Here is a 25,686-nt window from a genome sequence, read left to right as displayed (position 1 = left end):
TTTTGCTCACTGTTTCCAACATTGTAATTAAGAATTTAATCCTGCTCTGCCAGAAAACAAGAAAATATATTTTCATCTTTAAACTCTTTCATGTTCTCAAGTAATACTAGCAAATGCAAAGTTTTCTTTAGAAACAGTGGAGTGAAATACAGCCATGTTGTGGACAAGATAGAAAGGGCTCTGCAGTCCTAGGGTTACGATGTGCCTCCCTTCAGTCTGAAGACTGGACACCAACATTTGCTCTGCTGAGAAAAGTCTTTCCTAGTGAAAATTAAGCTGTGCTTTTCTAGTTAGGGATAGGTAGAAAGAACTGGCGGTGTCAAGAAGCCCCGTGTCAACATAGCTGGCTCCTCCTCTGCAGACAACGTTACCTACAAGCATGTGGACGGTTTCTGCCAGGCCCACCTCCTGCTACACCTTACACTGCCTGGCATCTTTGGGGCTTCAGGTGCTGGGGCAGGGGCACTGCTGAGCACCATCCCTCCTGACTGCTCCATGCCTCCATGCACTAAGGAAAGACCCCACCCAAGTACCCTGATGTGGCTACAGAGAGAATTGTGCCACACTGCTTAGGCTCGATGGGTATCAGACATAGAGATTGATATCTGAAAAGGAAATTAACTCTATTCTTGATTATTATTTTTTAGTCAGGTTCAAAAAAATGTACTAGAAATAATTTTCACAGCTGTTGCTGATTTGTTAGTACATCTGTCCCCAGATCTCCCTGCTGTTTGCTTTATGGTTTACAATCTTATTTTCATTTGTTTAAAGAAATGTTTTTCTCTCCCCTGTCATTACATGAGCCATCCACATGAACAACAGCACAACAAGGAAATTGTGGAGAACCACAGCCCTCTTAAGAGTGCAAAACAAACAGGCGCAAAGGGAGCAGGGCTGCCTCTCCCAGCCCCTCCTGCAGCTCTGCCCCTCTCACCCCAGCAATGGCATGGAAGAGTTTGGTGCCAAGCCGCAGCTGAGAACTGCTTTAATTCATTAAAAACACCTATTCTGCGTCATATGCTCTAGAGGGAGAGCCCGTTTCCCTTATTAGACCAGCTGATAGAAAGAAAAATATGAGCAACTTTCCAACTCAAAGTCCCTTCTACTAGTCTAAGGGGTTTATGCACTGCGGGGGAAGCATTCCCTGGTGAGCTGCAGGGTTTGTTATTTTTCCAACTATGTAATATGTTTTAAGCAAGACAGGACCTCTAGCTCCAGACCTTGCACCTCTTAATCTTTGGGCTGTACTACTTTGGGCATCTTATGGCATGACAAGTCTTACTATCAGTTGCATTTTCATGGGAATGTAGAACCAAGGAAGACAGAGCTTATTTTTGTTAAACTATTTGTCTGAGTCTATATTGGAACTAGGACTTTTTGGGGCAGGGGGAACCATGAAACAGCACACCACAACCAGTGCCAGCACCAAGCAGGCAGGAGCCCTGCTCACGGCGGAGCAGGGCTGAGTTCCCACAGGTTGTCACCCGGCCTGAGCTAAAGCGGTCTGAAGTGCACTGCAGGAAGCTCTAAGAATTAAAAATTCCATCCCCTTGCCTGCCTTCCTGCCTTCACAGTCAGGCCATTCTAAGGGCTTTAATGACAAAGCCTTCACAGGAAGGAAGGCTGGAGGGTTGTTTGGTTTTTTTTTAATTATGGTCGTTATGTAATTGGACAAAAGGTTGTAAATGCTACAGTATTACAGGCATATCACAGGTCTATATTGTCATTAAATGAATAGCATTTGTCACTTGACATATACCTCTGCAGTTGCAATTACAGTAAATATTTCAGCTGGGAAACTAAGGCACAGGTCAGCCAGCCTATTTTAGAGCACAGACTTCCAACCAAGTCCTGCCGTGCACACCTTGCTGCAATTGCAAGATGCAGCTCTGTAGTCGCAGAGATGAGCGATGGAGGAGCCCTCAGTTATTTCTCCCATGTCCTATTTTCTAGGCTTATTACTGTTGTGCTACTGCAAGTTTAATACACACGCATCGTTCAAAAATCAAGACTATCAAGTGAAAGCATGATCGAGGCTGGGTGAAGCATTCTGCAGATACGGGTTTTGAAACAGTATTAAGCTCAGAGAGCAAATAGCTCTGGTAACCGAGATGTTTGCCCTCGGTGTGCTCCAATAAACTGATTTACCTTTCTTCTCTTTTTTTCCCCTTTTTTTTAAAAAGAGCTGACGCAAGTTTGTCAAAGGGAGTTGTTGGGGAGTAGCAGCTGTTGATTGGTTCATCTGATACACTCCCATTTGTCTTTAAATCACTGTCCAACTGCTCTAGGTTGCACATGAGCAAACTTTTCATTACAGGTGCAATTCCTAAAAGATAGAACCTGCTTAGCAAGTGAGCAAGGGAACCTGCTTGACTCAGAGGTAAACCTAAACCTTTTTTTTCTTTACAATGTTTGATCAATGTATTTTACACCCTGGCCACATCTTTAAAAACTGAGAATCAGAAATTGAATTAATCTGTAAATATAAGTGCAATGTGAAGGATGGGCTACTTAATATTTACTGACATGCTAATTTATGTTGGAATAATCTTTGGTATTTCTTCAGGAATGAAATTTAGTTTGGTTTGGTTTTTTTTTTTTTTTTTTTGTATAGCAAATCAAAACTGAAGTGACCAAAGAAGCAGCAAAAGGTGTCTAGAATTGACTAGGCAATTAAGAAATGAATGCTTGCTTTCCTTTACAACCCTTGTCTAACTTCTGAGAATTTTTTTCAAGGCTCTTGATTTACTTGGCTAACATTTCTGTAAATAAATGAATTTGTGAAAGCAGGATTTGCATTTTAATTGTTTATTTCATAGTGACAACACTTATTTCATTTTGAAATAGCTGCACAGACAATAATATTATAAACTCACTGTCATGTAGGTGAAGAATCTGGCAAAATCTGCTACATCAGATACCGTAGTGGAGTATACAAATCTTGATACTGCAAAACCCATGAAAATGTTAGTCATATCTGTGACCTGGCATTATTTGCCCAATGGTTGTCCATTCTCCTAAGGTATTAACTGCAGACTGGACAGAAATCAATAACACTGTGAAATCAGATGCCAAAAAATTTCATCATTTTCTGACCTATTTCTGAAAACCATTATTTAATAAATAATGTAGAAGAGTACCCTAAAGAGAAGTGAAAAATAGTTTTATAGGGATAAATAAGTTTCCTCCAATAATAGGTGAACCTCTTTTGCAACCAGTATTTTAATCCTGTACTTTAAGAAAAATCTTTTCTGTTTAGGTAAATGTCACAGGAGGGAATAAACCGTTGCCATATTGAAGCCAAGTTTACGGCACACTGTAGAGCTAAGAGATTTTTCTTGCATGTAAACATATGGGGTAAATGTACTGATTTTAACTAAAGGGAAGGAAAAAGAAGTGGAAAGCTTTTTAATTACTTCCAAACTTACAAAATTTCTCTGTGAGGAAGGAAGCCAGGCAGATCGCAATGGGTTTGGATGCCTGAAACAGAGTTTAAGCACAAAATTTAAAACTCTGAAGAAAGCATTAAGTGCCGGGAAAGCTAAAGCAGATGAACTTTGGTGTTTCTCCTCTGACATGATGTACAAGCTTCTGGCAGGGCCCAGGCCTGCCCGACCTTGGTGGCCGTGTCCTGCCATGCCGTCACTGTCCTGGTGCCTGGCCGTCACCCGGGAGCAGCAGTCCAGCCGGCACGAACCTCTGCAGGAGTGCAACCGAGCCCCTGTCTACCAGCCCTGGCAACAGGCCTGGGCATGGCACAGCGTGCAGCTGTAGTCAGCATTTTATTTTAAACAGAGCCAGCTAGCGCATCCTCCTTTTTCTATATAATATCTCACAGGTCGAGCACCAAGAGGTGCAGGGCTACCCCATCTCCTTCTCAGAAGAAGGGATGGCAACTCTGCCCCTTCTATATATTTATGGGGAGCATGTGCTCCCTCAGCGTCCTCTCAAGCCCTTCAGTATCTGCAGCGTTAAGAACCTGAATATATAGATTTCCACCAGCTCAGGACCAGCTCTGACAAGTTCTGCTGAAGTTCAAAGGCATTATTTGTTGTAATTACAGTTATTAACGTCTGCAGGATTCAAATCTAATACCAAGCCTGTTTCATGGGTCTCATTCTGCCCACATAGATGCCATTGGCTTTCAGCTCGTGGTCGCAGACCCTTTGAGCTCTACCGACCACTCCCTGAAAAATGACAACTGCAAGAAACCAGGTTCTCAATAGACTTAATTTTGCTACCTGAGGTTTTGCACTTTCAACAGAAGACTTTTAGGAATTCAAAAATTATTTTAAAAATTGGAAATCACTGCTTTGTGCACTAACTCCACAGCCTCTTGAGATGAGGCCCATAAATCAGATTACTTGTGTAAATGTTTGACAGGACAACGTCCAGATGATTCTTATGCTGTAAAGTGTATTTCCAGTCAACTTTTGCTCCCCTTTCCAAATTGTGTTTGCTGTGCTGCACAGACTTTCCTCCTCAGCCTAATCTCTGTGTAACTTAACTCCTGGCAAATTTTTTTGCTTACGTTTCCTCTGTTTCCCAACTCTTTGAAGATCTGTATTTTTTGGACTACCGCTTCTGGAAAAGATGTTCTGCTGACAACCATTAAGCAGTGTGCACAGCAGAGATTTTACCCTTTACCAGAACAGGGCTAAACGCAGTTTGATTTGTCTGCCTGACTTTTATACCTCAGATTAAAAATAAGCGTTGGGAATTGGAAGGACTCTGTTCCTCAGACAGGGCAGCGTCTGCATTTGAAGACAGTTCTGTGAATGAAACCACAGTCGTGAGGGTTCTGTTGGGGTTTTTTATTATTATTATTATTATTTTTTGTCTCCCGGAGTTATTCATATCCCAAGCGGGCAGAACCCCCCAGTCGCTGGAATGCGAGGGCCGGCGGCTCTGCCCTGGTGCCTGAGTCACTCGTCCCCTCACGCACACTCCCCGCACGGCAGCAGAAAGGAGTAAACACAGCCGCTCTCTCTGGTAGGAAATCTCCTAATGCATTGTGATATTGCTTTTGCTTTTCAGCTGTCTGATCTGGGTGAATACTTTAGTCAGAAGCAAGGAAGCTGACTTTAATTTCTGTCCCAGGGTCAGCTTTAGCCTTCAGGATTGGTATTTAAAGTTTACATTTACATTTTACGCACATGCACTCTAACATTTTGCCACTACAAATATGTTTGTAGATGTTCTTAAGAACAGCGTCTGATCAGTGGCAGAGGGTAGCGAAGGTCTGGTCATCAAGAAAGGACCTATACATGAGAAACCAGGAAAAAAGGCTATTAAATAATTGCAGCTTTAGTGTTTCAAAGAGCCAGACGCAGAAATTTCTTGTTGCGGTGTTTTCTGATATTATTATTATGCAGTGCTGGGCTGCATTTAGCATGTGATATTTATGAAAAATATAACGGATCCAGCCAGCGTGCCTGATTGCAAGGTAGCAGGTAGAGTGCCAGGAGTCTGTAATGCTGACCCCACGTACGCCAGCGATGTGCTACCTGCTCCGTGCTCACTCCCTTCACTGGTGAGCCCCTTTGTGTCCTCAGCTGTGAAATGGAGATATAAAATACATCAAGGAATATCTTTGGGAAGGGAAAAGCATTGTAAAACTGCACCTTGTTTTTCTCTCGAATCTGGGAATGAGCAAATGAATGTAAATGTGTATCTGCAGATGAGACTGTAACATGAAACTGCTGAAATCCCAGAGGTGAAGTCCTCGTTGTAACTTTGGTTTATCTAATTGCCTTTGGTCCATATAGAAATAGAGAGTTGAGCATTTATACATATGATTTTTAAAAGGCAGAAATTTTTCTTACAAAGGTGAAGATACTCAGTCTTATATTCATTAATATTCTTGTGTGAGACAGAGCTTCAAGTCATAAAACAAGTAAGAATTCAACACAGATAAACTGAAAACAGAAACTGCTGTACCAGGATTGCACCTCCTAATTATCAAAGAAGTGATCATGCAGAGACGCTCACCTCTGTCGGATCCCAGTGAAATGGACAAATCTTCAAAACATTTAAATCTGTGGCAACATTAGTCTTACAACAAATGATTCGTTTCCCTTAAGATTATATGTGATTTGAAGCAGTGGCAGGAAAACCCTGATATACTTTCTTAATTTCTAACAGCGAGCACTTCTGCATCACCATCCCCTAGAAATTCAAAAGCAGCAGTTCAAGAAATTATTTTCTGCTGCCTTTGTAATTTTGCCAGACGCTGGACATCCAGAGCGCATCCGTTGGCCCCCACACTCTTTTCCGTTTGAAGGGAGACAGAAGGGCCGAGCGCTGGCACATAAAGGAGTAGTGTGCTCGCCCAGAATTTTTCCCAGTCTGCAACAGTTTCCCCTCTTAATGCTATTACAAAGAACAAACACAAACTCAACAATTCACACTGGTTTATCTAATTTGAGGAAAACTCTAACGAGTTCTGTTGTCTTGTGTTTGCAGAACAGAGTGTTCCGGCGGTCCCCGCATGGTAGAGAGGACCCGCAAGCAGACGGCGCGGTGCTGTTTACCTTGAAGAAGCGAGTGTGTGCGCGCTGGAAAGCACTGACTACTCTAATGGATCGCATGGAGCTGCAAAAAGTCAACATCGAACTGGATGATCAGAGCAACAGCGGGGAAAGCATGGAAGACAACTACTCGGAGCTGGTTGATTCAGAAAAGGCTGCAATTAGGAGGTAAGCATTTAAATGGGAAGGCTCTTCTGTTAAGGCTAGAAAGCAGTAATCAGAAAAAAGCTCCACTAATGGCATCCGAGACTCCAAACATTTCCTAGGTAATACATTGAAATTAGTGTGATTATTTAGCCAGCATTTTTCTGCAGCACCGACCGTCCTTGCTCTGCACCATGGAGGACGGTGTGCCCAGGGCTGCAAGGTCCACCATGCCGGCCACCGCCTGGAGTGACCTCGGCAAGCTCCCAACCCCGAGCACCCACTTGGCAATTTCCAACCGCTCCAGCTGGATAGTACACATGTAAATTAATACGCACTCAGGGCAGCGCAACCCGAGCACACTGAGAGGGCGAACGTTTTTCAGGGCAGGGTGTGGAGGGTGACAGCTCAGTGCTCCCGCGGGGACAGCCCAACCTCAGGCATCTCCAGTGGGACCCACAGTAGTGGCAGCACCTGGGTGGCCTGAGGAAGACATCTCAAATCCAGCCATCAGCCTCCAGCTCCCAGCTTGCTGAACCCCCCGGCACGTATCTCCAACAGGGCAGTTGTGAGGCGCTTTGTTCCTCGGGATGTGAAGTACGTGCTCAGCCTTAGCACATTGCTGGCAGTAAGGAACTGTTCCTTTCCAACATCTGCAATCAGATGCAATTTGAAGATTACTGGCTTTAAAACTAAATTCCAAGGCAAACCAAAGATCTATTAAACGTGCCATGGGACATGACAGGAGAAAAGCGGGTTTCTTCTGAAGGATTTTTAAATATTCATTGCAATGAGACAGAAAGTTTCCACTAATGACAAAAGGCACTGCTTGAACCTAATGTGTGTCATAAGCCTTATCTAATATTTTCTTATTTTACTCTGTGTTCAGTCCATTTGCTAGCGATGATGCAGAAAGTCAGAAGTTCCTTACAAATGAATATCTGGGTAAAAAGAAATTGGAAGAATATAATGAAGAATATGTAAGTTTTATTCATTTTTAAGAGTACTTACAAAGTAAATCTTATCGACCTGAATTCTTTTCCAAAAAATTTCAGTAAACAAAGTTACTCTGGAGCTTGATCAGCATAATCTTGACTTTGGAGGAGTAAACACATTTTCCAACAGTTAGTGCAGCAAACCGTTTCTGTTGTCTGCAAGTAAAACTGGGTCTTTCCTTCACAAGTAATCAGAGAAATTCCTCAGATCATACTTGGACTTCTGTATCACCCATGTCATCTCACTCAAGGTGTTCAGCCAGGGGTGAGTCTGCACCTGCATTTCTGATGAGCTTTTGTTCAGAGGAACTTTGTTACTCCTATACCAAGGGAGAGCTGAGCTTTAGTGAATATATGCTTGTACTGTTTGTTTCCAGCATCAGTGTAAGTGAATCCACATCCAGCTGCATTGCTTTAAAGAAAGGACATTCATGTTTGGCTTTATAATGCTGAACATTACACACTCAGCATGCCTCCAACTCCTTAGACAGCCCCATGTGAAAATGGAAGCACAGCACTTGTTCTTGGGGTGTGCCTGTGAGTGCCTCTCTGCTCGGCATTTAACTTTATTCAAAGTTTTCATGAACTTGGTGCAAAGAAAGGCATTATTTTATTTGCCATGTCAGAGGTTTTATTAGGATTGATCAAATAAAACAAAAAAAAATATTATTTGTGATTGCAAGCTAAAATTAAGAGCCATATTCCTCTCCTTTCCTTTCCATTTTGTAGCAGATGTGACTACCTCACGCACCATCCCACCTCTCCTAGTTTTTTTCTCCTCTTCCACTCTCCTGCCCGAGCTGCACAGTGCTTCCTTCTTTTCTCCCCTAGGCACACCTTTAGTTCCCCAAAGAAGGAAGCACATCCTACTTGGAGAAAAATTCAATAATCAGTTGGATTAATTTTTTAAAAATATCTGAATTTTTTTAATCAATAAATGAGAAATATGTTAGATAAGAGCATGAATTTCTGTAAAGGCTGGCCAACACAGCCAGTTGCAGCTATGTCACCTCAGTCACCTGTTGAGGATGTAGCCCTCCTCCCCAATAAGACTGAGGGAGAGTGGGAAGAGGCAAACATCTACCAGCACACCTGGCTTTGGGGATTAACTAGATGACTTTTAAAGGTCCCTTCCAACCCTAACTATTCTATGATTCTGTGATTCTAAGGGGACTCTCCATGGTGGCAAGTGTCTGTGGGCTCGAGAGCCTTGACAAGGCTCAACCTCTAAGGATCAAGGGGGCAATACAGGGAAAACCAGCAATGAGGATAATTAGTCTGTTGTGCTCAGTAAAATGCAAATTAATTGCCATTTTCTGTTCTTGCTCCCAACAGCATAGGGGCAGAGCTTCCTTTGGAATGTCCTCATTCAACCTCAGCAATGCCATTATGGGCAGCGGCATCTTAGGGCTCTCCTATGCCATGGCCAACACAGGAATTATCCTTTTTGTGTAAGTACGTAGAAAGAAAAGCAAATAGAATATAAGCAGCAAGATGGAGCTAAAGTTTTTGTGGTTAGAGAGGTACATTCAGCTTGTTTTGTTAACCGAAAAGTTTTGTAAGATCATCTGTAATGAAAACATTGCAGCTGCACCACAAGGAACCATCCACTGCTGACAAACCATTTCTTTTTATTTTAGCCCTGTTTTATATCAAGAGCACAACTGTGAATTGATACTGTGCAGTCAAAAACCAGAGGGGAAGAACAGTATATGGGTCCTAAAATAACAACAGCAATCTTGCTGGTTCAGTATGGGAATGCAATAAGGGAAATAAATCACTCATAAAGTATATATTTACATCATTACTGTTTAATCACTATGTAGAAATAGAAGAATATTCTATATAAGTCTGAAATAGCAGCATGCTTTGAACGCAAAGGCATTCACGGATTTATTCAGATTCAGTCTTGCTCCCCCAAGTCTATTTGTACTCAGTGTGTACATATGGCAGCAATGGTATGTGGCTGACGTACGGTATCTATACAAAATGAGTTTTGATAGACAGTAACAGATTGCCATGTGAAGTTCTTTAATCTATGGCTAACCTTGTAAAATGAGAGAGACTGTACCAAAAAAAAAGAGTTGGTTTCCTTTTTTAATAACTGGTTTTAACTGAAGCATTCATTTTAATCCCCCATGAGGCTGGAATAAAGCATCACAGTACTGTACAACAATAGGCCATTGTTTTACATTACTGAAATCTAACAAGCCTTTAAATCAGGTTGCATGGCTATCTTTATAGGACTTCTTTCTTCTGGAGATTGTGTAACTATGACGGTAACAGCCTTTGAAATGCTGCATGTAGCTTCCAGTTGCTAAGAAACACCTCCTGTTTTGCCAGTAGAATTTTTAAGTTAAAATTAATTGTAGATGCAAATGCTGTCCTGGATAAGTACTTCCCAGCACCTGCACTCAAATGGTTTAGATACAGTATTTGCAGGTACAAAAATGAAAACCAGTTCTAAAATTGACTGCATTAGAGTCTGAAAAATGCAGGATTTTTTTTTCTAAAGCTTTCTCCATGTGCTTGTACTAACTAGTATAGCCATAAATTATCACTGGAAAGAAAACTGTGATACATCAAGCCTCAACTACAGGGAAAAAAAAACCATGATCTTTTTAATATCTTTATTTTTAAGGCTCCGTTCATTCACACAGGTGGCTAAAAAAAATCTGATGAGCCCAATGACATTAGCTCTGTTGGTAGTACTGAAGCAAGGAGTAATGCTGCAACAACCCTATGGAGTCTTAAGTAGCAAAACCAAAGGACACTTCCACCGTATAGCTTGTTTTCTTGCCTGTCCTACTTCCATACTTTCTGTATGATAACATTCTCCCTTCTGGTAGAGGAAGGAGTTTTATTTAAAAGTACAAAACTGTGTGGGGATATTGTTACCCCTATGGCATGCATCCACTTGCCAAAGGTTCCTCACTTTTCACAGATCGGGACATTAGCGTTAGTGGGACAGAAAAATTCCATTTACTGAATGGAAACTGCTGGACATTAATTCTAATTTAGATGATGCTGGCAGCGTTGTCTAAATTTTTTAATTTACTGTTGTCATGTTGCCCAAGTGCTCTCATGATGGAAGACGTTCTACAAGGTGAAGGCAGAAGGAGGGCTCCTAAAACTCAGAAGCTCTCCAGAAGTTCCCATTACATCCTCCTCTCCTGTGGAGGAGGTTTGCAATGGCACAGAGCAAACACTAGAGCATCTCTTCTGCCGTCTGGCATGCTCTATCAAATGCAACCAGGATGGCTTTAGTTTACTACACCTGGAGTACCATGGAGACCATGTCTCTGAAAAGCAGCTTCATGGATGCCCCTGATCAAGAAGGATGACATCTTGGCAGGATACACTACAACCTCAGGCATGATCCTCCCCCTTACCGTATTGCATGAGCCCACAGCATGAGAGGCAACCCTGCTTACATGAAGAGAAATAAACTTGAGAGAAAAGTGATGGTCTGGTGGCCATCACCTGGCCCCAGGGCCTATGTCTCCTCTTAGACTGTAACTCATTTATGAACTTTGCTGTCAGTATCTCCCATATCTATACCAAACCACGTGTTCAGCGGAGTGGAAGGTGTGGGCACAACCTCCTGTTCAGCCATGGAGTAATGCACATCGGTATTTCCTAGGTCTGTCATGTCATAATCGCGTCCCCTTCTACAACAGCACTTGTGCAGGCTGATGATAAGACAGTTATGGTAATAAGATATGCTGCCCACAGTATTGTGACCTGAAAATGTTATACAAATCTACATTTTTCACCAGCAGTTCGCAAGAGGCAGAGACCTGAAATCACATAGGATGCAAACGTTACGTGTAAGGAACATGGCAGTAATCAGAATGAACAAATTCAGGCACCAGTACCTTCAAGCAGGCTAGGCTGGAAAAGTATGTAGCGAGTGCTCCAAGAGCAGGTTTTCCAGTGTCATGCCACACTTTAACATTATGCAAGATTTCTAATGTACTTTGCAAAGTGGGCATTTCAAGCTGAACTCCACAACTTCACAATGGCAGAAGTCAAAAGTAGTGACTAGCCAGGAGCTGGCAGTGAAGTTGCCACAATTATGGTTTGGGTTTTTTTTTTTTTTTTTTTGATAGCTCTGAGTAAGGAGAGAGATTAAAATGAGAGGTCAGTGAGTAGGTAAGAGATCAAAGACTTGACCCTTGAATAGAAATCTGTTTACTTTAGTAGGGTCTTGTTAAGATCTTCTGTCCTGGTTGACTAACAAAAAATTGGCACCTACCTGGACTTGAACAAGCCTTAAGGGGCTTCTGGAGTACATAAGGTGCAACTGCACTCACAAGTAAGCTACAGCCACACTGATCTCTGTGCTTAGCACTTGGAGTCCAAAGCACAAACTTGCTGAAAATTATTTACATGTTGAACTTCAAGAGAATGAGTAAGTGTACATTCAAATTAACTGAGTGTCTCTGATGTCCTGCTTGGGATTCTGATTTCTCCTTTGCCTTGCAGAGTTCTGCTGCTCAGTGTAGCAATGCTGTCACTCTACTCCGTCCACCTCTTACTGAAGATATCAAAAGAAGGAGGTACGATGATCAGCCTGTGATTGACTAAGAGTCCTTACTGCATGCATGTATTTTACCTTGGAATGTAATCCATTGAGTGTGTCCAAAGCAGTGACCTGTATTTCTTTTTTTGGGGGGGGGTTTTCAGGATCACTAATATATGAAAAACTGGGAGAAAAGGCACTTGGCTGGCCTGGGAAGTGTGGCGTTTTCATTTCTGTTACAATGCAGAACATTGGAGGTAAGAGGCAAAAGTTTTTAGAAAAAACTTTTCTAACTTCTGATGCTTTTCTATAGAATGTGTTTTCTCTCCTCTGTCAGGCTAAGAGGCATCACAGATGAGCCAGGTAGAGTATACACTATGTTGTAATAAGGAAGGACAGGAGGAATTCATCTTGCCTTATTTCAGCTATGTGACACTTTGGTGTCTGGTGAAAGCTAGTTGCCTGGGATCTCTCCATGAACAGTGGAGAGACTTCAGTGATGACTAAAATGGCTTGGTTGACTCTGCCCAAGGAGTTGGCCATTTCTCTTCATTGTGTACAGCTCAGACTAGACATAATCTGCATCAATTTAGAAAAGATTAATCCCATCTAAAAGGAAAAGCACATGGTTGTGACTTCTCCATAAAAGAAAGGAGTTCATTTTCCAGCTGAATTCTGGAGAATTCCAGAGAGTTCCAGCAATTCTTTGCTTGAAATGACAGTTGAGTTGTGATCTCTCTAAAATGTTGAGTGTTTATGAGTGACTGTTGAAAGTATTCATCCACAAAGACACTTCCTTTGAAATACCTGTCAAATAATCTCCATTCTCTCAGAACATGAGACTTTCACTTAGCCACATAAGCAGTAGGGGTAAGAATGCAACTTCATGCAACAAAGCGTATTTCCTTTTACTACCCTGGGAAGAAGCCTTTTAGGAGGCAGGTGGACACCGTATCTGAAAGCTCAGGAGAGTTTGTAATTTTTTCTGGATTTCTTAAAGAGAAGTAGTTGAAATATAAATTAAATGCATCATTGGTCAATTAAACGTGTATAGATTTTTTTTATGATCTCTCTCTTGGAGCTTGGTATGTGTTGCAAATCTCCATCGACAACTTTGCTACCCAGAGAGAGGTGGTTCATATATCTCTACTGCAAAAGACTTCTTGATTTTGTTCATAAAAAATCCTATTCCATGGTCTTCCTTTCCTTCCTCAAGCCTGGATATCAAACGTGGTTGACTTCAGTAAAGAAGTATATACCTCCCTGTTAGAGAAGAATAGCTGTTTCTCTAGTCCAGTGGTTTTCAACCTCTTGTCTATGATGATTCATAGGTGTCCAGAGACCTCTCTGTGATAAAATAAGTGGAAAAAAAAAGCATGTCTGCTGGCAGTACATTTAAATGAGATGTATAGAAGTCCACCCTTCAACCAAGAATTTTGACAACCAGGGTTTGGTTTTGTATATATGGAGTATAGTATTGGAAGAAAGAAGCTGAAAACAGAAGAGATAAGGTAGATGAAGAAATTTAGAGGTAGTAATGACTACAGAACTACAATAACAGAATGCAGATGGACCGTGTCCATTGGAAAACCAACATTTACAACAGAAAAGCAAAAGGAAAAATTAAGAGTGTAAATTTAATCAGAACAACAATTTTAGCATGTCGTTAATTCATTAATAACTGTTGTATTCTAATACTGAATGCTACATGTCATTCAGGACATGCTTATAACAATATCAATGGAATGTACCATCTATTTAGTCATATTGTTATTTAGACATAACTCATTTCTCTGTGTTAGCAGAAACTAGTTTTCCAAAACAATTATTTTCATGCAGCATTAATGTTTCTTAAAACATTATTTTTGTTGGAACTACACTGTTTTTTTTCTGAAAGTATGTGTTTGTTTTTTTCAGCAATGTCAAGCTACCTCTTTATTATTAAATATGAACTTCCTGAAGTGATCAGAGCATTTATGAAACTTGAGGAGAGTTCTGGGTAAGTACTTTTGCCTAACCTGAACCTCAGATGAAAAAGTTTTACTTTGATTTAAATTATAATGACTGTTATTTTTTATTCCTCCTTTTTAGAGAATGGTACCTGGATGGGGACTACCTTGTCATACTTGTAACGGTTGGGATTATTCTTCCCCTCTCCCTTCTAAAGAGTTTAGGTAAGACTGATGCTCCACTTAACCTCGTTTCTTATCAGGATTTTGCATTTATATGTAGCTGAACTATATTTTTTTTTCTTGCTGCACAGGTTATCTTGGTTATACGAGTGGTTTTTCGCTGACCTGTATGGTTTTCTTTGTCAGTGTGGTACGTGACTGTTTGGGAATTGTCTCTAAGCAAATACAGAGCCTGTAAACTGTGCAATGCTGTGTATTTCTTACCATGACAATTTAATGTGGATGTTAGAATAGCACCTGCAAGTGAACCAAATCAAAAGCCTATTGCTGAATGAAGCCAGAATAAAAAAAAGATCAGCCTAAAAAACACCACTTGAGAATAAAGTAGGACAACAGCAGAGGCAGAGTAACGACAAATACTTGCAGGAGAAGTGAAAGTTTCTTGCTCTCTCTCTTTCCCCCCTCTTTTCTGCATGCCTCTTCATATTTCTGTTGGCACGTCGTGGATGTAAGTGTAATCTCCTATGGTGGTACTCTTCTGATGACATTGTCTACTCTTTTGCAGGTAATTTTCAAGAAATCCCAAATACCTTGTCCTCTCCCTATCATGGACCACGGGGTTGAAAACTGGACTGCCACCAACAACACAGTGCCAGTGCACCTGATCATGTTACCAAATGAGTCTTTCAGTTCTGGTGTGAATTTCATGATGGACAACACAGCTGGGCACTTGCCAGGCCTTGAGGAGCCAAAAGATACCTCTCCCAAAAGTGGTGTAGAATATGAAGCACACAGCGACAGTAGTGATATGTGTCAGCCAAAATACTTTGTGTTCAACTCACGGGTAAGGGAGATTCTGTAGAATTTTTCTTTAGCTGTTCATACCACAGCTAAGCTGTTGCCTAGCAAAAGTCAGAAGTACACCAGTGACCATTCTTACTAATGGGAGCTTTATTTTACAGACTGCCTATGCAATACCCATCCTGGCATTTGCATTCGTATGCCACCCTGAGGTGCTACCAATATACAGTGAACTGAAAGAGTAAGGTTCTTAAATTTTGTCCCATATTTCCAGTTAACCATAGTTAGAGATCACTTTCTGTGTGTTCTGCCTTGATTGCTGGCAGGTAGGCACCCACCTGCTAATGACTTATTGCTTTCCATAGCAAGCAGATATTTGACCTAATAGTCAGATATAGGTGACAGAAAACCACTGTCCAGAGAGCCACGTTGATCAATACTTACTTAGGAAAGGAAGAATCAGGTCAGTCCTTTGAATGGTGTGAAATATACTGGGGAACTTACTTGCACTGAAACAGATAATTCTGGTTTCTAACAATATCTTCATGAGTTCTGTGTCTGGGTCAGCTGCTGCTTACTCTTAAGGTTTAGTGGGATGCCATTGGTTTTGGTGTCTTACATAGGCACTTCACCCAGCCTATTTTGCTTATCAAATATCAAAAATAAAATGCACTTGCTTAAATCAGCAGAGTTGACAGTTGGGAAGGGCTAAGAAAATGCATTTGTTCAACAGCAAAATTACAGTACAGGAGGTTGTGCTTCAAAACTCAAGGAGGGGAAGACCCATTGCCTCCTATTTCAGTAGGTTTAACCTCAGAAGAAATAAAAATTCTCAGATGACTTGGGAAAATGCTTCCAAGTCCTATAAGCCGAAAATTTTCTTACACCACGTCTTTAACCAAAGGAGTTCTAAAGAAAGGATTTGACCTGCAGGAGGTTCTTGAACCTGCAGAACAGCCCTGTATATATAAGGTATAAGGGTGTGTTCATATAGAGCTGACTAAAAGTTCACACTTTTCTAAGTCTGTGCTGTTCTGCACAGAGCTGTGAAGCTTCAAGTAAAGAGCTCTATATAACCAATATAGTTGCTATGAACTTATTAGCCAGTGAGGGGATGTCAGCAGAGCTATGACTCTTCAGAGTTCTTCTTGTATTTTATAAGAATAGCACTGTTACTCTCTTTCTCTCCTGCTTCAGTCGTTCCCGAAAGCGGATGCAGAATGTCTCAAATATCTCCATCACTGGCATGCTTATCATGTATCTTCTGGCTGCCCTCTTTGGATACCTTACCTTCTATGGTAGGTGAAAGGCCTGTTTCCTGCAGAATTTTTCATCTCATTTTAAAGCAGGCGAGATGGTTCTATCACACTGGGGCTCAGGCATTCATGTATTTTCTTGTTGGCCTGCATCCAGGTGTAAGCATTATCCAAACAATCTGCAGTGTGTAACCTCCTGAATAAGTGGTGGGACTTATCTAGCTGTCAGGCCACAAGTTCCTCACCCGTGAGAAACTCAGGGACACCTACTAAGGGGACCAGTTGTGTATCTCTTAGTTTTGTGAACTCAGACAACAAGCTGCCATAAACTTGGCTCTTGGCAAAGGCCGAGGGTGACTGTACTAAAAATACTCTGGTGTTCAACAGTTTTACATGTCACTATTAAGTGCTACGCACCCTGGCTCTGATGCCACTAATTCAGCTTCACCTATGCTGAAAAACAGGTGCAAATCATTCTAGTGTAAAAAAATATGGATGAGATAGACTAACCGGTAGGTAAACAGAGTAGCTCCTGTATTAGCACACCATTTTATGCAAACGCCACCTCTTTTTACCTCATTAGTTCCTCCGTTACAGCAAAGAAGTGAATGACACAGCATAATCTGCTCTCTATCACTGGGGCAATAGGGCTCTGTCTGAGAGCTGGGACACCGGGAAGGAGGTCATAGAACCATAGAACGGTTTGGGTTGGAAGGGACCTTTAAATGTCATCTAGTCCAACCCCCCTGCAAGAAGCAGGGACATCTCCAACCTGGTTGCTCAGAGCCCCGTCCAACCTGGCCTTGAATGTTTCCAGGGATGGGGCATTTACCACCTCTCTGGGCAACCTGTTCCAGTGTTTCACCACCCTCATTGTAAAAAATTTCTTCCTTAAGATCTGTTCCCAGTTCAATGAGTTGTTTCCTATCTTGTATCAGAGAAATTATTTTTTACGTCAGGCTCCACATCTATTTAATGACTTTGAGAAAGTCATTTGATATACTGGAGTAGAAAGCATCACCTCAGAGCTGTATTACCCTCATCGTCTCTGAATGATGGACTTGTATCAGTCATGCTGGGAAAATTCCTCTTTTGAGCCTAGCCCATGGCACGTATCTGATGACAGCAGCTGGGCCAGAGCTAATCTTATCTGGCTGCAGTATAAAGATCCTTTTGCATAGGCAGATAATGCTTAAGGGATTTAACTCCTTTCTGTTTCTTTTACATAGGAGAAGTTGAAGATGAGCTACTCCATACGTACACCAAAGTGTACACCTTCGATGCCCTGTTGCTGTCAGTTCGCCTAGCAGTGCTGGTGGCCGTGACGCTGACGGTGCCCATTGTCCTTTTCCCTGTAAGTAACAGAATGGCTGAAGCTGGAGCTGGGGCTAGGCCGTATACACTGACGCTGTGTACTTTAGCACCAAAGAAAAGTCAGCCTGAGTTTTTATTTGGGAGGGTCCGTTTTCTTATATGCAGTTTTCCCAGAGCAAGGATCTTTTGCAAACTTTGAAAGACTGAAATAAATTTGTCTTTATAAATAAATCAGAAATAAATCAGGAACAACTGCCCTGTCTCCCTCTGGTGCTCTCTGTGCTATATTTAACAGAGCAGCAGTGTAATACTGAAGACTTGGGGACACACTGAGACCACTTAGGAGATTTCCTAATACAGACATAGGCACCTACTACAGCATCCGAACTCAAGAAAGACATGTGCAGCTCAGGACAGACGCTGTGCAGGACTGCTACACCTGGCTGCCAAGGTGGAGAGCTAGAGGCCCTCAGCACATCTTAAATACTTAACTCTATGGACAAGGGAGGAAGCTAAGTGCCAGAGCAACACAGGCAGTCAAGATCCAGCCACATAGTCAGATGTCTGAGCAAGGTTTGGATCTTCTAGGTGCAGTTCACAGGGGGAAATGACATATCCACAGTAGCAGGAACAGAAAGACACAGCTAAACAAACCACTCTGCAGAGGGACTGACCCTCCTTGGGGATCAGTCCCCACCTGAAGAGCAGACCTCCAGGCTCCTGAATGTACAGAACTGTCCCTTCCCTGAGCTGCTACGCAGCAGGGGAGAAAATAGCTGATCCTTGTCAGTAAGTTTTGGGGGGCTGGCGTGCCATTTGCATGGCACATACAAGCCTAGCGTCATGCTGCCAGCAGGCTCCCAGCAATCTGCGTCACACCATAGTGTTCCCATCTGATGAGAGCAGTAATCCTGGAGTCCTATTTCTCTGTTGGCCGGGATGCAAACATGAGCTCTGCATAGGTACTGTTTCCAGGCATGCTGACAAATATCTAAGAGCAGGGACCACCATTCAAAGTTGTCTACAAAAAAAAAAAAAGTTCTGGTATAAAGCACTCGGAGTGATCAGTCCATCTAGCTTAGAGTGCTCTGGTGCTCTGCCTTAAATGTGGTGTTTGAACCAGTGACTAAATGCTTATACTAGTCTTAACTAACCGATGACTCCTCATGGGAAAACAAGCTAAGGGCATTGCAAAAGCCTCTCTCTGTCAGATGTAGCATTTGCATTTTTAGCTTTCTGTATAATTATATTTATATCTGAATAGTGTGTAAAGGCTTAGTAGTTACATACCACAGCACTAATTGCTCTATTAAAAGAACTCCCGAGAAAATATCATTTGCTTGTAAGCCAGCATATCAAACAATTTCATATGGCCTATCAGGCCAGCAGACCTAATTACTCCAAATAAGCAATATAGTTCTATCAACTACTTTTTTATTAACTGCCATGTGTAGTAAAGTAGCCAGAGTAAAATATGAAAAAAGAAAAAAAGAAAAATCATTGCACTGTTTAAAAAAAAAAATAAATGTAGGTCACTGTAAAACTTCCATTTGATTGATAGCTTCATTTTAAGAACTATGTCACAGCAGGAATAATGCACAAGATGCTGACAATAAGTGAAAGCAGGCAGCAGTTCTTTGGTGGAATAAAGCTGGTTTATGCGAGCTCAGGGACTGGACAAAATTTTTGCAATCTGCCTCGCTCTTCCTAATATTGGCTCACATCCACCTGGAAAACAAAAAGCAAAATTCATGCTGTGTTTTCAAAAGATGGGCTCCAAGTCTGACAGAATCCCATACATTTATCGAATCGCCAAACTCATCCAGAAACAGTTGTCTGTTATTTCAAAACCACCAAACAGAAGTAGGTTTTGAGGTTTTTTTCAGTGTAAAAACATTTTTGTTCAACCTCTACATTTCAAATCTTTTCAGTTACTCATGGTGCTTCAGAGTAATACTATCTCCTGCCACCAAAGGGATTTGCTTTTGACCTTTTTCCTACTTACCTTCTTTTCTGTTGAAAAAGAAAAAAACACACCTCTCTCTGTGTTGTGTGAGAAAGTCAGTGGACCAAAAAGCATCCTCTGCAATAGCGTTTAGGATTATAATTTCCAAGCAGCATTGAAAAATACACTTTTACTTTGAGATATATATGTATATGTATATATTTAATGAAAGTAAAACGACAGATTGCTCTTTCTCTCACAAAAGTAAATGACAGAACTCCTGTGGGATTTTTCAGAGGGATCAGGTTCAGGAGCACAGCAACTCATATTTCACCCGCATGTTTTTTGCCTGTTGATTAGTATTTGTAGTGGGGGTTTCTTTGGGGGTTTTTTGCTGATATTAGCATCTTTCAGTTGAACAGATTTCACGTCCCTGATTTTACACCCTATTTACTTGACTTTCTTCTACACTGCAAATATTTGAATTTCTGCATTAAAGTGTGAACCCAGTTCTCAAAAACCTACATCAGAGTGAGATTACGTTAAGGGAATCAAATAGTACAAACACATTTCTTCAGTCAGAATTTCTCACAGCAAAATTAACAAGTATAGACTATTTTTAAAAGTGAAAAGCAAAGAGAAGTTAGTTGCTGTTTTACTTTCCCTGCTTGTTTCCATCTTACAGATCCGTTCATCTATCAGTGCCTTACTGTTTCCCAAGAGGCCATTCAGCTGGATAAGACATTTCCTGATTGCAGCAGTAATTCTTGCTTTTAATAACCTGCTTGTAATTTTTGTCCCAACTATTAAAGACATCTTCGGATTTATTGGTAGGTTTCATGAATACTTTTTGTTTACTCTTTTAATGCTTTCCACAACATATTTACATTCATGGACTGAATGGCAGTCTCAGTTCAGTTCTTACAGTAGAGTAATATAAACACAGATTAAAGTTAAAACGGAAATAAAAATTCCCAAATAGCTGTCAGACAAAGCTAAACGCTACCCAACTTTGTTGCTACCTTGCATGAGGCACAAGGAATCCAGTAAATCCTGTATAAAAACTGATAAGGAATTGGCATTTTGACAAAAAGGGCATTTAGTGCTTGTGGAGGAGAGGGAAATCACCTTTGGTTTTCAATCATCTATGTCCTGGACAAAATGTATTGACTTCTAAACTGTGATGTTAGAAAAAGGAGAAAAGTGACACATTCCTTTTGGCACTCACAGTTCTCTCCCTACCTCTTTCTTTTGGTCAGTTTTGGCCTCTGACCAAACAGGCCCATGAGGAGCCTCCATGCTCTGAGCTGCTTGAGGACTTGGAGATGCAGATGCTGTTGAGAAAGACACCTCTATGGGGTTTTGACCCTTTTGTATTTGATACTCTACGCAGGCAGCCAGTTGGCTCCTCCTTGCCTTTTATACCTGGGCCACCGTGCTGGGGTCTGCCGAGAGGAGAGAAGTAGGCACTTCCAGGGCACCATTCATCCACTCTCTTTTGGACACCCACTTTCCAGGGTCGTCACACTCTGGGAGTGCCTTTGTCCTGACTTCAGCAGCTCACCTGCAGACACCCATACCACAGGCAGCCACACCAGTTTGGACAAATCCTCTCTGTAATGAGTGCCTCTTCAGGTCCTGAGCACGCCAATAAGTGTATGGACATCCACAACTCCACATGAATGCTGCCTACAGAGAGAGCCCTTTGTGTGCCTGGGCTTGGAAGAGCAGCTGCCTCCCCACATCCTCTCTTTTGCAGGTTCACCACACTGCTTATGTATCAGATGGCACAATATTTAGCTCTGCTTTCTCTTCTAGGTGCCTCTTCAGCCACGATGCTGATTTTCATCCTACCTGCTGCCTTCTACCTGCGGCTTGTTAAGAAGGAGACCCTGAGGTCTCCCCAGAAGATTGGGGTAAGGGCAGCAATTGCAAAAGGAAGGATGGGAGGGCATGTGCTTTCCTCTGGTCACAAATACTTGGCTCTCTGACTTGCAGCACCTGGTAGTTGCTCATAAATGGTAGTGTTTCACTCAAGGTACAGGTCAGGCAGTGTGACTGACTTTAGTGTGGAGAGCCAGGTTTCACAAGCCAAAGACTTTAGGCATCCTACTGCTACTGATACACAACAGTAATTGTCTAGGTTAAAGCATGTTTTAAATCACTAGAAAAAGGCATTTATTTAATCCAATCTAAGCTCTGCACTTGCGTAAATAAACCTAGACAGCATATAAGGAGCTGTTGTTTCATGCTAGAAAGCCAGCAGGAAGATTTAACAGGAAGATTTGAGGTCAAGGTTAAGAAGGAAGTTGTACTGCAGAGATAACTAAGTAATAGTGAGTTCCCCAGTGAGAGAGATCCAGACACCTACAGGAGACATATATGAAGGTCTATCATTTACGTCATGCTGGACTGCTACAACAGTACCTTTTGTCTTGAACATCAATAGCTATCTGCACATTTAATAATATCACCAAGGAGATGTCCTTTGAAAAAATAATCAGAAAGTATACATGCAGGCACATAATGTAAACAGATCTACATAAATACATCTATATACCTGTTCACACAAAATAACCTTGGAATTTCAATCAATAGATACTGCAGGTATGAAAGAAAATGTTGTCATAAGATGATTTCTGAGGATGATTTTTGGAGTTTTTCTTTTTATAGAGAAACTGTGAATATTTGTTCATGTCTCTGTTCATTCTTCATGTTTCTGTGTGTTAGGCACACCTAGAATTTCACACCCTGCACTGAGGTCACATACAATAGTCATCTTTGTGTTGTGAGGGTCAATATTGTTAAGTACAGACAGATTACAGTACCTTAAAGCCCCACTAAAGCAAAGGGAGAATGTAAGCATCTGAATCACTCGAATATATACAGAAATGCCTTCAGAGAAGAGAGATGGGCTTTCCTGTTTGTCTAACAAGGATGAAAAGGATTAACTCTGAAGCTGTTCTTGAGATCAGAGACAATGATTACTCATTGAACATTGGTCAGGTTTAAAGAAAAGAACTGTTCCTCTGTTATATTTTATATTGTTATTCATAATAACAAAGTGAGTTTTTTTCAGGTCTAGTCTTTAAAGCTTGGCTCTCTTGTACTGAAGTTCACACAGAACTAACTTTGATTCATGTAGCCCTGATAGCATTACTTGGGCCACAGAGAATGACCCAAACTCAAGCGCTGGGTGTTACATTAATGCAGTTTCAGTGGGACAGCCTGTAAACTACAGTCTGCTCAGTCGCTTGCTTTACTAATACAATTTCATTTTCTAATTTCAGGCTCTAATTTTCCTTGTACTTGGCATAATCTTCATGATTGTGAGTATGACACTTATTGTAATGGACTGGATTTACAATCCCCCACGCTCCAGACATCATTAACCTGTGGCGACAACCAAGTGCTTTTTATATTTGTACTGTGTGCTCCAAAGGACACCTAAATGGGACTGTTATTCCTAGCTAGTAACTGCAGTATTTTGAAGACAGTTTCTGCTATGGTCACTAGAACCCAATGGAGTCTATGTCATCCTTTTCACTAAGGATCATTATTTATGCATTAGGAACCTGAACTTAGCATTTCTGGTGGGGTGAAATGAAATGTGTGGTGTGAATGCTTTCTGTTTTCAAAATGAAAATAACTGTGTACATAGTCCTCAAAAATAACATGGTGTCAACCTTTTCAACCTCTCCTGTCATGCTAATAACCACAGTTCCTAGACCCTGGGAAGGTAATGGCCAGAAAACCCACTGGTGCTTTGTTTTCTATCTGAAACTCATGGGAGCGGCTGCCCAGCTCCAAGAGAAAGGGTATGATTTCTGTAGGGAATCTGAAAGGTGACTGCTCCTACCAACCCGTCTACCAGAAAGACAATGGCTTTGACACGCCGGTGGACAAAGCTGAGCACCAGATTTGTTGCCCAAATTCGTCGCCCTTGGCAGGTGATGGCTGTTGTACAGAATAAAGGTCTCTGGCACAGACCCTGTGCTGGGCAGGTGCTTGAAGAATAATTGAGCATTTGTGTTTTGTTGTTAAAGATGCCTGTGCTGGCAATGACAGGCATTTCTGCTGTGGGGGTTTTTTTTGTTTGTTTTCTTGACTTTTTTAATTCTTGTGTGAGCTTGCATCACTGAACAAGTTGTATCCTCCATAGAAACTTGTCTTCCATTCTCACGGGAATTTAAAGAAACCACAAGGTGTGGCAAAGCACGCTATCCAGTATTGTTCAGTACTTGTATATTTGATAAATGTTCAGTGCAGGAAACTGTAATTTGCTATATATAAAAATATATGTATTTATGTACATAAGTTTTTGTTTTCCTCTAGTTATAAAAATGTTACCTTGTGGTAAATGATTTTTTAAAATTTTTTTATGTGTCACTCTGTTTTCATAGCCACACACTTAATATTGTTTTGAAGAAAACAATTTGGTGGGTTTGTAAAAAGTTCATTTTTGTTCAGCGGTGTTTGAAATATACCTGTAGCAAGCCCTAACTGTAACCTATGAAAAAACACATTCAGATGTTTACTACTTATGTTACAATAAATTGCAAGATGTTTTCCTCTTGATAATTTTTAATATGTGCCTCAAAAGTTCTGTATTACCATTGTACACCAAAAATTTGGGTAACTTGCTTGGTTGCTGTACCTTAGCTTGTCTATGCATATGCTAGCATTCAACAACATACATAACTAACCTATGCAAAGAAAAAGACATTACTGACCACCTCAATTGTATCATGTTACACAGCTAGGCAGGACAGAAAAAAAAAAAAAAAGTAATTTTTTTAATTAACACTCAGTACCCTCCAGACCGTGATTTTGGCTGTGCTGTGGAGTACCCACCACATATGCTCTCCATACACACGAGGGAAAAATAGTCAGAGAAGTCACGTTAACTCCATAGTAGAGGGAATGAGTGGGAAGGTGTGACTGTTGGTTTTAACACACTTAAAGAAATCCAGGCTCATGTAATTGGAGTTTTCATTTTCCAACTTAGAAATCTGTTGAGTACTCAGAAAGCCATGAAGCACACAAAAATTGTCTCTGCTCACTCCTCAGCTTTGCACAAAATTCTCTGTGTCTATGTGTGTATAATGTGTGTATACTTACAGGTTAAGTGGAAAAGGATTTTAAATGTATATATTCCATGCCAACTGTTGTCTTTCTGAGCCGTATTTTATGCACATTTGAGTACTGTATCCTTAATATACTGGGGCATGCTTCCTCACAAATGCCGAGTCTCGCTTTGCATTTTTTAAAGAAAATTATGCCAATAATCTTTTGCTCTATTTTAGGCAGACTAATACAAATAATGCTGCATTCTTACTGAAGAGACCTTTAACATGGACTAGACTTAACAGTAACACACCCACACATCTCTCTTCCTGTTTCTATTACTGAGTTACACGTATGGAAGAACTGAACTGTAACTGCATCTTTGCTTCAGAGCAAAAGCACGTGTAGTGACTGCAGCTGAACGTAGAGACTTAGGAATTCATGTAGCCCACCTAAAATAAAGATGACTTCAAGAAAAGTAACAGGAAAACTATGGAGCAACAGCACAACTCACTGCCTTTTCATGGCACAAAACTGTCGGTGTTCAAAATAGAGGTAGAGGCTCTGTAAAAAATCAATTTTTCAAGTTAAGATATGTTGGTCACAACAATATACAGCTGCCGAGCATACTAGGAGTAAGGATAGTGTTGTACGCTAACTTATCAGCACTGCTGGGAATGATGGATGTTGGAGTTTCTTGTTCATTTTGTAATGTTGACAATAGACCTTGTGAGAATTTTTCTTACAAAGCCATCCATGCACGTATAATAAATTAATGTTTCAAAGTCTGTAGATCTTTTTTCTTCTGTTTCACGCTAGCAGGAGAAGGAGTTTTTTTGAAAATCAAGCAGAATCAAACTGGTACCCTTAACAGGAGTATCGCTGAAACTGCATTCCCTTTTAAGAGAGACATTTTTGTGTCCGTGTATCTGCAGATGAGCAGGACAGCAGACACGGCTGCCCCTTCATACAATAGC

General features: G+C 41.1%; 1 protein-coding gene across 2 annotated transcripts; it reads left to right on the top strand.

Moving 5' to 3' along the window:
- The first annotated feature begins 2,325 nt into the window (after positions 1–2,325).
- Positions 2,326–25,497, top strand: SLC38A4 (solute carrier family 38 member 4). Of its 2 annotated transcripts, XM_086740022.1 has the most exons (17): positions 2,326–2,380; positions 6,466–6,698; positions 7,564–7,654; positions 9,005–9,120; positions 12,158–12,231; positions 12,359–12,451; positions 14,112–14,193; positions 14,286–14,368; positions 14,458–14,516; positions 14,892–15,170; positions 15,289–15,368; positions 16,325–16,425; positions 17,613–17,737; positions 20,328–20,472; positions 21,461–21,558; positions 22,933–22,971; positions 24,949–25,497. In XM_086740022.1, the coding sequence occupies exons 2-17, from the start codon at positions 6,580–6,582 to the stop codon at positions 24,955–24,957; spliced, it is 1,593 nt and encodes a 530-aa protein (XP_086596148.1). In that variant the 5' UTR covers positions 2,326–2,380; positions 6,466–6,579; the 3' UTR covers positions 24,958–25,497. The 2 variants fall into 2 exon arrangements, with proteins under 2 accessions (XP_086596148.1, XP_010127933.1); XM_010129631.2 differs by having other exon boundaries at positions 22,933–25,497.
- Positions 25,498–25,686: the final 189 nt, after the last annotated feature.

Source organism: Chlamydotis macqueenii, chromosome 1, assembly GCF_036417535.1.
Source record: "Chlamydotis macqueenii isolate bChlMac1 chromosome 1, bChlMac1.mat, whole genome shotgun sequence".
In the NCBI taxonomy this organism is placed as follows: domain Eukaryota; kingdom Metazoa; phylum Chordata; class Aves; order Otidiformes; family Otididae; genus Chlamydotis; species Chlamydotis macqueenii.
Note: the sequence above shows the minus strand (reverse complement) of the source record. Positions and strands in the feature narration are given on the sequence as shown.

What these genes read in the sequence shown, in the direction of transcription:
- SLC38A4 (XM_010129631.2), top strand. Translation starts at nt 6,580, where the DNA reads ATGGATCGCATGGAGCTGCAAAAAGTCAACATCGAACTGGATGATCAG. An exon ending in ACTTTGTGTTCAACTCACGG is followed by an intron (nt 15,171 to 15,288) that starts GTAAGGGAGATT and finishes TTTATTTTACAG; the next exon opens with ACTGCCTATGCAATACCCAT. An exon ending in ATATACAGTGAACTGAAAGA is followed by an intron (nt 15,369 to 16,324) that starts GTAAGGTTCTTA and finishes CTCCTGCTTCAG; the next exon opens with TCGTTCCCGAAAGCGGATGC.